The 14,419-nt window shown below is 49.6% G+C and overlaps 1 protein-coding gene across 3 annotated transcripts in view; it reads left to right on the plus strand.

Moving 5' to 3' along the window:
• Nucleotides 1-14,419, plus strand: part of ABCC1 (ATP binding cassette subfamily C member 1 (ABCC1 blood group)) — a 132,480-nt gene that overhangs the window by 109,707 nt on the left and 8,354 nt on the right. For all 3 annotated transcript variants that reach the window (XM_082432547.1, XM_082432548.1, XM_082432549.1), the window contains 7 exons: nucleotides 933-1,023; nucleotides 2,946-3,078; nucleotides 5,387-5,594; nucleotides 7,661-7,971; nucleotides 11,709-11,908; nucleotides 13,302-13,428; nucleotides 14,000-14,101. In XM_082432547.1, the coding sequence (XP_082288673.1) occupies nucleotides 933-1,023; nucleotides 2,946-3,078; nucleotides 5,387-5,594; nucleotides 7,661-7,971; nucleotides 11,709-11,908; nucleotides 13,302-13,428; nucleotides 14,000-14,101 (1,172 nt within the window). The remainder of the gene's footprint in view (nucleotides 1-932; nucleotides 1,024-2,945; nucleotides 3,079-5,386; nucleotides 5,595-7,660; nucleotides 7,972-11,708; nucleotides 11,909-13,301; nucleotides 13,429-13,999; nucleotides 14,102-14,419) is intronic.

Here is a 14,419-nt window from a genome sequence, read left to right on the forward strand (position 1 = left end):
CATCAGCATGTTCTCAGGGTCACTGCTGGCTGCATATTTATCCCTTCATATAACTTCTGTCCTGCATCCCCTCCTCTTCTGGGGTCAGTCCTTTGGAGCCCTACCTTATGCTTCTCTCTCCTGCTTTCTCTGTCCTGGCACCAAAGAGTGAGGAAATCAGTGCAAAGTGAGCAGTAATAAATGTATCACTGAGTTGTTGGAAGATTAAAGGAGAGACTGTATTTCAGCACAGCACAGTGGCTGATGATAAATGTTAGCCACTGTTCTTAAGGTGACGGTGATCATTGTTGATGCTGGGCGGATACTTCCTGGGATTGGGGCAGATATCCGGCTGGTATGGTGCCCCGTGGTGGCTGTATCAGTTGTTGAAGTGTTGAAATGTTCCTTATTACTGGAAAAACAGCCACTGCCCTAGCAATCCCAGGTACCCTTTACCCTGATCTTCAGGCCCTCCCCTTGATCCGACAACCAGAGGGTTAACTCTTGGCTGGGGGCATCTGGGACTCTAGTGTCTGATGCCCTTGTCAAAACTGGTTGTCATTTATTTTGGGTTTCGCCCTTGTTTGGGATGCTTGGGGACCAGAGGACTGTGCCCTTTCCCCCGAGTGGTTCACTGTGTCCTGGCTCCATTATCCGAGCTACACACAGCACAGATGCCATCACCAGAACTGGATTTTACTGGTCGCTGCTGGCACAGGGCACTTGCTCGGGCCCAGGGCCCTTGAGACGGTTGCAAAGCACCATCCCTGCCCCAAGGAAGCTGGCTCCAATATCTCCTGCAGCCCAGCTGGGCAGCCTGTCCATGGCTACAGCAAAGCAGGTCTTGCTTTCTGAGCTTCCGGGAGGCCAGGTTATCTGCCATCTCCCCCCACAGTGACAGGTTTTGGTGTCTAGCTCTTAAAGCCACGATTCCCCCTCCCCGCTTCTGCCAGGCTTAGCAGGTGTTGGCAGGCCAGGGAAGGAGGTGAAGCAGGTGGAGAACGGCATGCTGGTGACGGACGCTGCGGGGAAGCAACTGCAGAGGTAAGGCGGGGGGGTGGGGGTGGGGACACCCTGGGGATTCTCCCGGCATCACGTTTCTGCCCCCTGCCTGGGGGGGGAGAGGAGGGAGAAGGGTGCCCGCGGCGAGGCTCACCTACCAAAAAAGGCTTTCAGCTTCTGTCTCCCTCCCAAATCCTTGGGGGGGACTTCACTTCCCAGGGAACAGAGGCCCAAAGGGGAAGCCTGGTTCTGTTCCTGCGAGGCGGCACGGCTCACACAGGCCTCACGATTTACCCATCCGTCTGCGCTTCTGACACTCAAGCTCCCTACATGGTGTGGCTCTTTGCTCAAGTCACGCAGAGGGGCCTGGAACGTTCAGGCTTTAAGAACCAGCAGCTGATTCAAAATAGAGTAATAGTGACGGCTGCGTTTTATGTCCTGTTAGGAGCCAGGCACAGTGCCAAGCCCTGTACGGTCTGTGGACCTGGAGGTAGTTACTGTCATCTTCCCATTTTACGGGTGAACAAACTGAGAGCTGTCCATAGGTCATGCAGCTGCAGAGAAGCTGAGCTTGAATTTGAACCCGAGTTTGGCCTCTGAGCCAGTGCTCCTAACTTCTACACTTCGGTGCTTTTAAAGAAGGTTGCTTTTGGTTAGATCATTGGGTATTTGGAGGAGCGGCATTAACCTCCCTGTGCCTCAGTTTCCTCAGTTGTCAAATAGGGTCTTTGGTGCACTCACCTTGTAGGGTTGTAGGAAGGCTTGTGTGATTCGCTGCCTGTGAAGCCATCGGCACTCAGTAAATGCCACTCAGTTATTATTTGGGTGAGCTGGGGCCGCCTGAGGTTACTTCTTTTGGGGTGGGGAGATTTCACAGAAATGGGCTGGGACGGAAATTGGCACAAGCATCTGTGCCCCTCAGAACCCTGCCCACGGTCCCCTCCTGAGCCTGGCTTTGTATCATACACGAGAGGTGGACATACTTCCTTCCTTCTCTGCTGGCGCACCAGTCCCGGTGGTGAGCTCGGCGTGTGTGTGTGTGTAAAGCACTTAGAACAGTGCCTTGCCCGGAGTCAGCCGGGGGGTGAGGGGACACTGCCCTGGTCTGTGCAGGCGGCCAGCATAATCAGTCTAAGAATTAGCTGAGGTGAGGCAGGCGCCTACAGGCTGTCCTGGGACGTAGGGGCAGGTGACTGCGAGAGAGAGCCACAGGTGGACTGAGCAGAAACACACAGAACACTGGGTATTCGTTTTCCATTGCTACATAGCCAAGGATCTCAAGCTTAGCGGTTTGTCATCTCACTTTCTGTGGGTCAAGGAGTCCAGGCACAGCTTAGCTGGCGCCTCTGCTCAGGGTCTCTCACAAGCTGTAACCAAGGCATTGGCCAGGCTGGGGTCTCAGCTAAAGGCTCGGCTGGGGAAGGGTCGGCTTCCAAGCTCACGTGGCTGTCGGCAGGACTCAGTTCCTCAGTTCCTAACTGGCCACAGCCTGGAGTACCCCTCCATTCCCAGCTCCGTGGGCTTCTCCAACCTCCACACTCGCTTCATCAAGGCAGGCAAACCAAGAAGGCAGTAGAGTTGACGACCAAGGTGGAAGTCGTACCCCTCCCTTTGCTTGTGTAGGTCTGAGCCGTGTACACACACACACACACACACACACACACACCATGTCATTCCCCAAGCATACACCTCCCCAGGGAAAGAGACTGCCCCAGGGAGGAAAGCACTCTGGATGATGATCTGTCATGATCTGCATAAAGCTGGTGAGTACTGGTGGGCAGGAAATGCTTTCTGAATAAAGTCCGCATAAAGGAGCGGTTCTTCCGTGGGGCCCTGGGGCCAGACCCTTCCCCTCTCGGGGTCACCTACGTAAAATCAGAAGGGTGAACTAGTTTGGTGCTTTGGGGGCCCACCTCTGCCCAGGGCTTCCATGCGGTTGACGCCCGTGTGCCTTGCTTCCCCAGACAGCTCAGCAGCTCCTCCTACGGCGGGGACGTCAGCCGGCACCACGCCAGCACCGCGGAGCCGCAGAAGCCCGGGCCCGTGGAGGAGGACACCTGGAAGCTGATGGAGGCAGACAAGGCTCAGACTGGGCAGGTGAGGGCGGCGGCCCGCGTCGCTGTGCGTCCCTGGGGGCTGGGCCCTGTGCGGAGCGCTGGGGTCGTCGTAATTCATGTCTTCCTCGAAAGGAGGAAGGAGCCTCGAAAGGTACTGTTTTAAGGGCCGGAAACCAGACCGGAGGGCCTAGGTGACTTGCCCCAGGTCACAGCTGGTGCGTGACAGAGCTGGGATTTGAACCTGGCACTCGGACACCAGGGTTGGTATCTGTAGTCTCTGCCATCCTGACCACCGCCTCCTTTGAGCAGCTGGGGCCCTTGTTAGCCGTAGGTGACCCAGACGCCTTAAATCAGGGCTTCCACCTCACGGGGTTCAGTTGTGTGTGCCTTGGTTTCAGGTCATCACAGACTCAGCCCTATAGATCATTAACTTATAGTCGGGGTGGGGGGGGGATTAGGATTTCAACTTACAAATTTGGGAGGAGACACAAACATTCCGTCTATAGCAGTAACAATCACAAACTTCTGTTTGTAACAAGGAGAGCAGGTTTCAAGCTCTTGTTTTACTGTGTTTTTTTATGATCATCTGTTTCGGGCAAGTGTCAATTTTCTGTTTATGGTAGTAATGCAAAGTTTATTTTTAAAATTAAAGTGGTCTTTTTTTTAAATAGGGAGTAGTGTTTTAAAAATAAGTTTAAAAAAAGTACACAAATAAAAACGAACCTATGAAAGGTGATACGGGAACGAGCAAGTTTGGGGCACTGTTCTCTCAGATCTACCTGGACACAAACAGAATTTCCCGGGCCCTCTGTTTCCAGCTCCTAACCTCATCTTGGTCACACCTGTGTCTGGGGGCAGAGGTGGCTGTAGGGTGTTTTCCTCCCTTGTTCTTAGTGACCCTCCAGGGAGCCAGAGAAATGCCCAGAATCAAGGACTTGAGAAGGAAGGGCCAGAGGTGCTAGGCCCATTTAATCCTCACTTAATCCCCACACCACCCAGAGCAGGTGGGTCCCGCCAGTATCTGCATTCTACATGCAAGGAAAACAAAGACCTGGGGGCTTGTAACTTGCCGAAGTCTGAACAGGAGCGGAGCTGGGCTCAGCCCACCCCGGTCACTTCTGACTCCCATGCCCACCTTGTTCCTCTGCTCATGAGGAAGGGTCCCAAGTCCTGCAGAGCAACTCGGGGTCAGCAGGCAGCTCAGCTGCATGAGGGGGCCAGGTGGTGAGATAAACATGTTCTTTATTCTTACACCCCCTCCCCACTCTTTCAGTTTGAAGAACAGAGACTTGGAAAATAAAAATCAAAAGGAAACACTCAGCTATACCTTGGACCTCTGTTCTTCCACCTGCTTCCTTTTAACCAGACTGCACCTCAAGCAGATGATGTTTATGACCCAAAATTCAGCATGAAAAGCCTGATGTGACAATGAGCGCACCCACAGGGAAAGATACCTGGAGTTAGTTGAAACCACGCCAAGCGGGTTGGGTGTGGGGCTGGCCCAAAGCACATTGTCCCTGTCTGTGGTGTTCAGCCACCCTTTGCGTGACTACACGTAATTACGTAGCCCCCATGCTGGGCTCCTTAGGGATATAGGAGGGAAAGAAGCCCCCAACTGTCACCTGGTGGAGTTGGGGAACGGGCTGAGCAATGGGAGGCCAGTTGCGATTGGGAGGAATTGGTGTTGGGTGTTCAGAGGACTGGGGGTGGGGGGGATGTGACACTTGGTCATGGGTGCTAGGCAACACGTCCCATCTTCCCAGTTTCTTCAGACTCTTTGATGGCTTCCTTATGGTCCTGGAGTAAAAATCGGAATCCTGGGCAGGATCTCTCAGGCCCTGTGTGGTCTGGCCGCTCCCTGTTCTTCAGCCTCATGTTGCTCCAGCCATCCTTTCCTCCTTTCAGGTTCCCTCCTACGTCAGGGCCTTTGCACATGCTGGTCCCTCCGCCTGGAGTGCCTTTTTTCCATTTTCACCTGGTTAATTCTTTGATGTCCCTTCCTTAGGGAGAACCTCCTCTGATACCTCCCCACCCTGGCTTAGGTCAGGATGCCCAGTTTTATACTCGTATGAAATCATGTACCACTTCCAGCCCTTCTCTGGGATTATGCATTTATCTGGGCAGTGATTTGATGAAAGCCTGTCTTGCCGCTTGACTGGAAGCTCCATGAGGGCAGAAACCTTGACTTTGCTGCTGATGACTTCTTTGCCGAGGAACTAAGGGGGAGGGGGTCGTAGGCATGAGCACAGGTTAGGGGGCTGGACCACAGGGTCTGTTGAAGTTCCTGACCTTGGGTGGGCATGGCTGGTGTGTGCATTCTGTAAGATGCCTTCTCTCCCTGGTCTCAGGTCAAGCTGTCCGTGTACTGGGACTACATGAAGGCGATAGGACTTTTCATCTCCTTTCTGAGCATCTTCCTTTTCCTGTGTAACCACGTTGCTTCCCTGGCCTCTAACTATTGGCTCAGTCTCTGGACTGATGACCCCATCGTCAATGGGACCCAGGAGCACACGAAAGTCCGGCTGAGCATCTATGGAGCCCTGGGCATTTCTCAAGGTGGGCCTCCCTGCCCCCCACCTGCTGTCGGCACTTGGAGCCACTTCCATGTCTTGTTACAGGATTGGGTCCCCCAACTTGTCAGGGTTTTGCAGACCCACAAACCAAACACACATGAATAGTAACTATCACATAATAGACACTGAGGTATTTGTAGAATGAATGTTTCTCGAATGCTGTGTTTCGTGTGGCCCTAGGAGACAGAGGGGAGGGGAGCTCCAATGTGCCCATTTTACAGATGAGGAAAGTTGAGAAATAGAAGGCGACCAAGGGCCCTTGCCCCTTGTTGTTCTGGCAGGGTAATGGTGTTTCTGTAAAGTCTTATTTGTGGACTTTTGCCTGCTGCCTAAAGGTGGGAATTAGTTTATTTTAGTGGTTCATAACGCAGACAGTGTTGTCCTCAGAGGACATTTAGCAATATCTAGCGATACTTAGAGTTGTCACAGCTTCAGAGTAGGGGTGGGTGCTACTGGCATCTAGAGGCCAGGAATGTTGCTAAACATCCTGCAGTGCACAGCACAGCCTCCACAGCAGAGGATGTTCCAGCCCCAGATGTTAATAGTGAGGAAGTTGAGAAATCCTGCATATACCCTTCCTGTGGTCCCATGAAGGTACCTAGACACAGCAGCGTTAATAGTCATAGCTAATGTTTACTGAGCACTTACTTGGTGCCTGGTTCTGTTTTGAACACTTTAAGGTGTTTTAATTTATTTTACTTTTGCAGCAATCACATGAGGTAGGAGCTAATGTTTTCCCCATTTTAGAGATGCAGAAACTGAGGCCCAGAGGGGTTAAGTAAGTTCCCCAAAGTCATGAAGCTAATACATGGCACAGCTGGCACTGAGCAAGGCAGTGTGGCTCAGAGCCCATCCTCTTCACCACCACGCTACATGGTCCCTGAGCTGTGTGTTTATGTGCTCATAAAAATGATGTTTTTATGATAAATAAGTGTATACAATAAGTGTATACATTCTGCATTTTGAGCACTTCTTGTGTACCAGGCACATCGCCAGGTGGGCCCTTTACGTTCAGCAGTGCTACAAGATGTGTCATTGTCCCCATTTTACAGTTGAAGAAACTGAGGTGCAGAGAGCTTAAGTGACTGAAGGAAGGTCCCATGGCTGGTGACAGGCAGTGATAGGATTTGGCTCCAGAGTCTGTTGTCCTAGCCCCTACCTCCTGGCTTCCTTCTTTGATCAAGGAGACCAAGATCGAAGCCTCTCCATCCCTGTGAAATCACCTCTCTGAACAGAAAGGGTGCCCTACTGTGGCTTGTTTGGAGGGACCATAAATGTCTCATGATCTCTAAGAGATGGCTTTGAAAAAACCAGAAGAGCAGGCATGGAGTTCTTAAATTTCTCAATCCCTAAAACTCCCTCAAAGGGCTAGGGTCTGTGGCCTCCAGATTATAATTAAGAGAAGATAGAGCACAGAGAGGGTGTGATATTGACCTGGACTCACAGCAGCTGTGTCCGTTCCAGAGCTGTGCTGTCCAGTATGGTAGCCACCGGCCTCATGTGGCTATTTGAATTTCAGTTCATAAAAATTAAATAATATTAAAATATCAGTTATAGAGTTACACTAGCCATATGACAAATGCTTAATAGTCGCATGTCGCTAGTGGCTACCACATGGGACAGCACAGATACGGACCATTTCCATTACCACAGGAAGTCCTGTTGTACAGCGCTGGTCTAGAGGATGTGGCATACAGATTAAGAGCATGACGCTGGAGCAGGCTGCTGCCATTGGAACCCCAGCTCTGCTTCTGATTGGCTGAGTCTATTGAGGGCAAAGGAATTCACCTATCTGAGCTTCAATTTCCTTACCTGTGGCATGAGTACTAATAGAACTTATACAGGGTCCTCATAAGGATTAGATGCATGTAAAACTCACACAGTGAGGTTTGTGCATACTAAGTGCTCGATTAATAATTGCCACCATCATTATTGTTATTAGAAGTTGGGAGTCCAGGCTGCTTGGTCCACATGGTCACATGGCCACTCGTCCCTGCCCTCAGCTCGGTCCCTCTCCCATCGTGGAATTTAACACGAGAGTGTTTGTAGGTATCACAGTGTTCGGCTACTCCATGGTGGTGTCCGTTGGGGGCATCTTCGCCTCGCGCCGCCTGCACCTGGACCTGCTGCATAACGTCCTCAGGTCGCCCATGAGCTTCTTCGAGCGGACCCCCAGCGGGAACCTGGTGAACCGCTTCTCCAAGGAGCTGGACACGGTGGACTCGATGATCCCGCAGGTCATCAAGATGTTCATGGGCTCCCTGTTCAATGTCATTGGCGCCTGCATCATCATCCTGCTGGCCACTCCCATGGTGGCCGCCATCATCCCGCCCCTGGGCCTCATCTACTTCTTTGTCCAGGTAAGAGGTGGGGTCTTAGGGTCCAGGACGAGCCCAGCTCTGTATCACTCTCCATGTGAGCACAGGGCTCCCTTTGTTTTATGTTTCCTCAGTGTGGGGCTGTGGAGGATGTGCTGGAGGAGGGTTAGATTTATTTTTGTCAGTTTTGAATACCTAAGTTGATGGTTTTTAGCTTGCAATAACCAAATATCCTTTTTTCCTAATAATAAGGGTTTTTTTAAAGCTGTAAGTTATAAAAGAAAATAAGCTGTAGCCATAAAGGCATCTTTATTATTAAAATTCCTGTAAGTATGAAATTCTTTAGGTCCTAAGCCCCCTGCAGATAATGAAGACATGAATAACAGCAACTTAAATATTTTTTTCCCTTGTAATAGAAATCTTGAGGTGTAGGCTATTCAGGGCTGGTGTGGCAGCTCTATGAGCTTGTTAATATCCCAGACTCCTTCACTGTGAGTTGTTTTTTTTTTTGGGGGGGGGAGGGTGTGTTGTTCTATCGTCTTTGCCTTCCGTTCTTAAGTTGGTCTCATGGTCCAAGCTGGCTACTGGAGCTCCAGCCATCACATTTGTATTTCAGAAAGTAAGCTTGAGGAAAGGGAACAGGGCAGCAAGGGAGCATTTGACAGCTGAGTCAACATCAGATGTGGTGCTTCCAGTTGACAGATGAGCATGTTGAGGCCCAAGTGGTGGAGCTGGGAATGTGAACTCGTGCCCGATTCGAAAGCTCTGGCTGGTAACTGCAGTGCTGCATTGTGCTTTCCTGCCTCTGAGAGGTTAGCTGCAGCACAGTTGCTAGTGGGGGACTGCTGTTTAGATGGGAGCGTAATGACTGCTGCACAAAATAAGAGTAAGAAACCACGAGGTGCTCCATACCTCAAACCGCACTCTGTGTGGCCTGTTCGTGTGGGTCCCGGGAGGCCTTGGCCCAGTCAGCCAGCCCCTAGACCCTCCCACACTGTGGCCCAGTGACTGGTGAGTGTGAACAAAGGTGGAATCAGAGCAGGTCCCGGACCCTCGTGGTGTTCTCTTTAAATTGGTGCCAGCTTTTCTGGAAAGTCATCCAGCTGCATTTACCAAAAATGTTATCCGAGTTCATACCCTGGCTGGACAATTTCCTGAAGGACCCAATTCAAGAGAACAAAATGGGCCAAATGTGACGTTTGAGGCAGCTCAGATATCTGCCAGTAGCAGGGCCTTGAGCACACCATGGAATGACTGGGTAATGGAATGTTATGTGCCTTTAACGGGAGAATTAGGAAGACACTGTTGCGACACCGACAATTTTATTTTTAAACAACAAAGCGAATGAAGTTAGCAAAGGACCAAGTTGTCAGCACACTGTCATTATAACTAAGATGAAGTGCATAATGTGTGTGGGCAGGACTGGAAAGAGAGGCACAAAAATGAAAACATTGCCTTTCTAAGGGTTGAGATTATGGGAGAATTTGGTTTTTTAATGGCTTTTAACTGAGTATATGCTTGTCCTGTAACCCAGCAGTCTCAATCCTCAGTGTATATGCAAAAGAAGAGAATCTATCAAGCAAAAAAAAAAAGCTAGAATGTTCTTAGCATCTTGATTCATGATAGCCCCAAATGTCCATCACAGGAGGATGGATACATACATTGTGGTATATTTATACAATGACTCAGCAGTGAAAAGGAATGAGCTACTAATACACACAAGGAGGATGAATCTCAGAGATACTATGTTGATCGAAAGAAGCCAAACACAAAAGAGTACATTTGTGTGATTGTGTTTTTATGAAGTTGAAGAACAGGCAAGTACAATGTGATAAAAGTCAGAGTAGTGGCTATAAGGGGTATTGACTGTGAGAGGACACAAGTGAATTTTCTAGATTTTGATCAGGTAGTGGCTATGCAGGTGTAGATAAACATAAAATCCATAAAGCTGTAAAGATTTAGTGCACTTTCCAGTGGATGTAAGTTGCATCTCAAAAAGTGGCTTTTAAGGGTATATGTGTGTAAGGGTATGTATTCTCTCTCTCTCTCTCTCTCTCTCTCTCTCTCACTCTCACTCTCACTCTCTCTCTCGGGAAAACATCTAAAAGGTTATACACTGAAATCTGAGTAGTGCTTATCTCTGGATTGTGGACTTAGTGTAATGTTTATCTAATCTTTCTGTCTATATCACTCCAAGATTTTAAAAAATGGATATACATTACTGTTTTAACTTAAAAGCAAGCCATTTTTAGAAAAAGGAGTGTAAGAGGTAAGATGATGTGGAATTCTGTTTGGGCTTCCACATTGCTGGAATAAGGCATTTCTGCCCGTGGAATTGTTTGGCATCCATGAAAATTACCCGGCACACGTCTTAGTGTCTCGGCTCTCAGCCCGCTGCCTGGCACAGGGCAGGTGTGTGTCAGGCAGTTATTTTCACTCATGAGACCAGGCAATGTCTTGGTCTCTGGAAGAGTAAGGTGAGTCCACGAGGTGGATTACGTCTCCTGGAACAGAGCTTAAAAGGAAAGCTAATAATTATTTTTTAAAAATCAGGCTATTCCTTAACAAAAATAAATCTCAGGTTAGCTTTTTAGAGGAAATAAAATTCTGAGGACATGACAAGTGGAATAAATTGAGCAGGTAAAATGTTGTGGAACTGTTTCCACCCAGGATGAAAGAAAGCCAGGGAGAGGAGGTGATTCTAGGAGAGGGTAATGGGGACGGATGCCGGGGGGCCTCGAGCCAGGCAGGAGGTCTGGATTTCATTTCGCTGCCAGAGGAAGAGATGGCATCTGACCGTGTGCAGGGATTGTCAGAACCACTGTTCTGAGATGGCCCTGGTTGGTGTGGTCCCTGGCTGAGTTTTTAGAGTTTCTGGAGCCCCAGAAGGCTGCCCAGCTTGCGGTTCAAGTGACCACGTGAGCTGCCATCCAGAAAGAAGTGGCTGACCTTGGAGGCCCTGTCAGAGCCACCTGTTCTGTTCAGTGCTCTCCGTGGAAGGTCTCTGCCCCCAGAATGGCCCAGGGCACCCGGCGCAGGCCAGGAGGCAGGAGGCCATGTCCCTGAGCACCCGGTGTCTGCTTGCCAGACTCCGCTGTTGATGAAGCGGCGTTACATCTGCAGCACGTCCAGGAGAATAGAGGTGTCTTCAGATGACCAGTCCAGCCTCTGTCACAGCTCCTCAACACTTCCAGTGAGCGACTCCATCTTGTTCCATCTCTAACAAGCTGAATGCCCGGGGTGAGGGCAGGAGCAGAGCGGGTGTGGTCCCTGTCCATGGGGACGGGCGGAGGCAGGGTTTGTGCTGAGATCTGGTTGTCATAAAGCCACACTGCAGCGCCCATAAACCCTAGAGGTCAGTGGTATCAGAGGGGCCATGCAGTGCTGAGGTTAGCACTTTGACGGGTTCAAATCCTAGCTCTGCCACTTCCTAGCCACGTGACCTTAGGGAAGAGGTTGTCTTTAGTTTACTCATTGTGAAACTGGAATGAGCACCTCGTACGTTTTTGGTGAGGATTGCATGAGCCGATATATGTGAAAGAACTTAAAACAATCCTAGGATGCTGGGCTCCACGTAAGCGTTAGCTATTATCATAATCACCACCACCGGCAGTATTGCGGGCGCTGTGCCTGCCGTTCACCAGGTGAGTCGGGACACCCGCTGAGAGCAGCCCAGCTCCAACATTTCGCCCCTGGAAGGATCCAGACTTTCTCCAGCGCAGCCCTGGGAGGCTGGGATGAGGGACCCTCGCCCACTCCCCGTCTGTTCTCTGCCACAGAGGTTCTACGTGGCCTCCTCCCGGCAGCTGAAGCGCCTCGAGTCGGTCAGCCGCTCCCCGGTTTATTCCCACTTCAACGAGACCTTGCTGGGGGTCAGCGTCATCCGCGCCTTCGAGGAGCAGGAGCGCTTCATCCGCCAGAGCGACCTGAAGGTGGACGAGAACCAGAAGGCCTATTACCCCAGCATCGTGGCCAACAGGTGGGCGTGCGGCCGTGGGAGGGGGCGGGGGGAGCCTCCGGGTTCCTGGATGAGGGTGTGGAGCCATAGACTCGGTGCGAGGAGAGGACAGTATAACCATTAAAAGCAGAAAGGAACATGGTCAGCACGCAGCTCCAGGGGCAATGGAGTGCAGGGACAAAGAGTTCTTCTGGGGTCAGAAGATACTGCAGGAACCATCATTTAGCTGTTGTCCTGGTGATACAGGACCATCAGTGACGGCAACTTCAGCTATTGAGTGTTTTTGTGCCGTGCTTCTCATCACACCACCCCCGTGTGATGAGTATTGGAAGCAATTTACTTATATTAGGTTGAACCGTGTGAAATTGCCATTTGGGGGATCAAGAATGATTAAACATCATCAATCAAAAAAAGGGGTAGAAGTTTGCTAATTATTGACGAATCTGGAAAAATACCCTCCTCACTTGCTTACATCCTGATGTATTTTTTGAGATGTGGGATGGAAAACTCTGGAGAGGGGTAATAGCACCCTGGAAATGACCCACTGTGCACAATGTAATCCCATCGTGTAAGACTGGGCAGGGAGATTGTGAATTACTGGAGAGAACCTTGCCTTCCCTTGAAGAATTTTTAGGGAGTTTGTCAAAATCTGGGTGTGTGTGGGAATAGCTCACCCTGAGGACCAGTCACATGGATCTTAACGCTGTAGTGGAAAAAATATTGATAATAGTGTCTTTTCTAGAATGCTTTACATTTTAAAACATTAAAATAATGTTCCTATGTGATATCTTATAAAAGTTAGCTTTAAACCAGTAAACCTGTTTATATTTTAAAGGTAAGGTAATACATTTTAATGTTTCTGAAATGAGGGTGGTCTGGGTCTGGGAACCCTTTGGCTGTGTTGAAAATGGTGGTTTATTTCTCACTCCCACCTCCCCCTCTCCTGCCAAGAAGAAAGTTATTTTAAATCAGGGGGTGCCTCTTACAGTTGATGATTTCTTAGTATTTAGGAATTTTCTGGGACATATTTTTAAAAAACGCACACACAGGTATATTTTAAAGGTTTCAGTGAGAAAAAGTTGGTTCTTAAAAAGGCAGGCTTCAGTTTCCTGGAAAGGTCACTTCTGGAGAACTGTATTTAAGTTCCTGGGGTTGCCAGATTAGTGAGGAATTCCTGAAATCATGTGCCTTCGGCCCTCCTTCCCCATGTCCCATGAGCAGGGCAAACGAGACCTCTCTCAGGAACTATCGGGGAATTATTTCGGTTAGCAAAGTGGCCACCTCCCCCCGCCCCCCCAGCTGGAAATCAAGTCCCTGAAAAGCTGACTCTGGGCGTGTGTGTGTGTGTGTGTGTGTGTGTGTGTGTGTGTGTGTGTGTGTGTGTCCGTCCCCCTCTGCCTGTGTCTCCACGTAGGTGGCTGGCTGTGCGGCTGGAGTGTGTGGGCAACTGCATTGTCCTGTTTGCCGCCCTGTTTGCAGTGATCTCCCGGCACAGTCTCAGTGCTGGCTTGGTGGGCCTCTCAGTGTCTTACTCACTGCAGGTAAGAGGGGGTGCTCTCAGGTGGATTTTCCAGTTCTCTTAATGGGGAGCCAGTTGTCAGGTTTTGGGGCCTTTGCTTTGGATCTCTGTGGGAGCGGGGGAGACGAAAGGGGGCCAAGTAGAGTTTGAGGAGCAGGTCTAGAGCCCAGTGACCGACTGGCGCAGGAGAGAAATCAGATGTGCGGCCCTGCTTCCCCCATCAGCCAAGGAGAGTCCTTGATGGCATGAGAGGATGCCCCCAGCTACAAGAGAAATGTACTTAATCCTATAAATTTCCCTTGAAGCACTGCTTTAGCTACATCTCCCAAATTTTTGATACATTGTGTTTTCTTCTTAACATCCAGTTCAAAATACCTCTTCATTTCCTTTCTGATTACTTGTGTGGCCCCTGGGTTATTTTGACATGTGGTGCTTGCTTAAGAGACACAATGTAGGAAGTCTGGCTACAGTATGTGGGGTTGCTGTTTTCTGTACCTTTGTTATCTGAAACATTTCATAATTAATAATGACTTCATGAAAATAAAGCAACTCTCGCTCACTCTAGAAGCTCCATGTGCCTCTTCCACTCACAGGTCACCACATACTTGAACTGGCTTGTTCGGATGTCATCCGAGATGGAGACCAACATTGTGGCCGTGGAGAGACTCAAGGAGTATTCAGAGACTGATAAGGAGGTAAAACAAGCCCCTGGCCTGACCTCCTGGCCATGATCTTCGGTGTGGCTTTACCCAAAAGAATCCTTTGAGCCCTACCATGTGGGCCTTCAGTAGGCAACCTCTGTCTGACAAAGATAATCTTCTGTTATTTGTTATGTATTTTGCGGGGGGGACTTACATTATGGAAAATGAATCATACTAATTTTCTCTTTAAATAAGTTTAAAAATTAAATACAAATGAGTCGTTTAAAAATATTAAAAGTCAGGAACAAGAGAATCAGTACATGGATATTGCAAAAATCATGTTATTGGTAAGGAATTGACCAAAGTTTGGGA

Source organism: Balaenoptera physalus (genome assembly GCF_965194825.1).
Source record: "Balaenoptera physalus genome assembly, chromosome: 16".
Taxonomy (NCBI): Eukaryota; Metazoa; Chordata; class Mammalia; order Artiodactyla; family Balaenopteridae; genus Balaenoptera; species Balaenoptera physalus.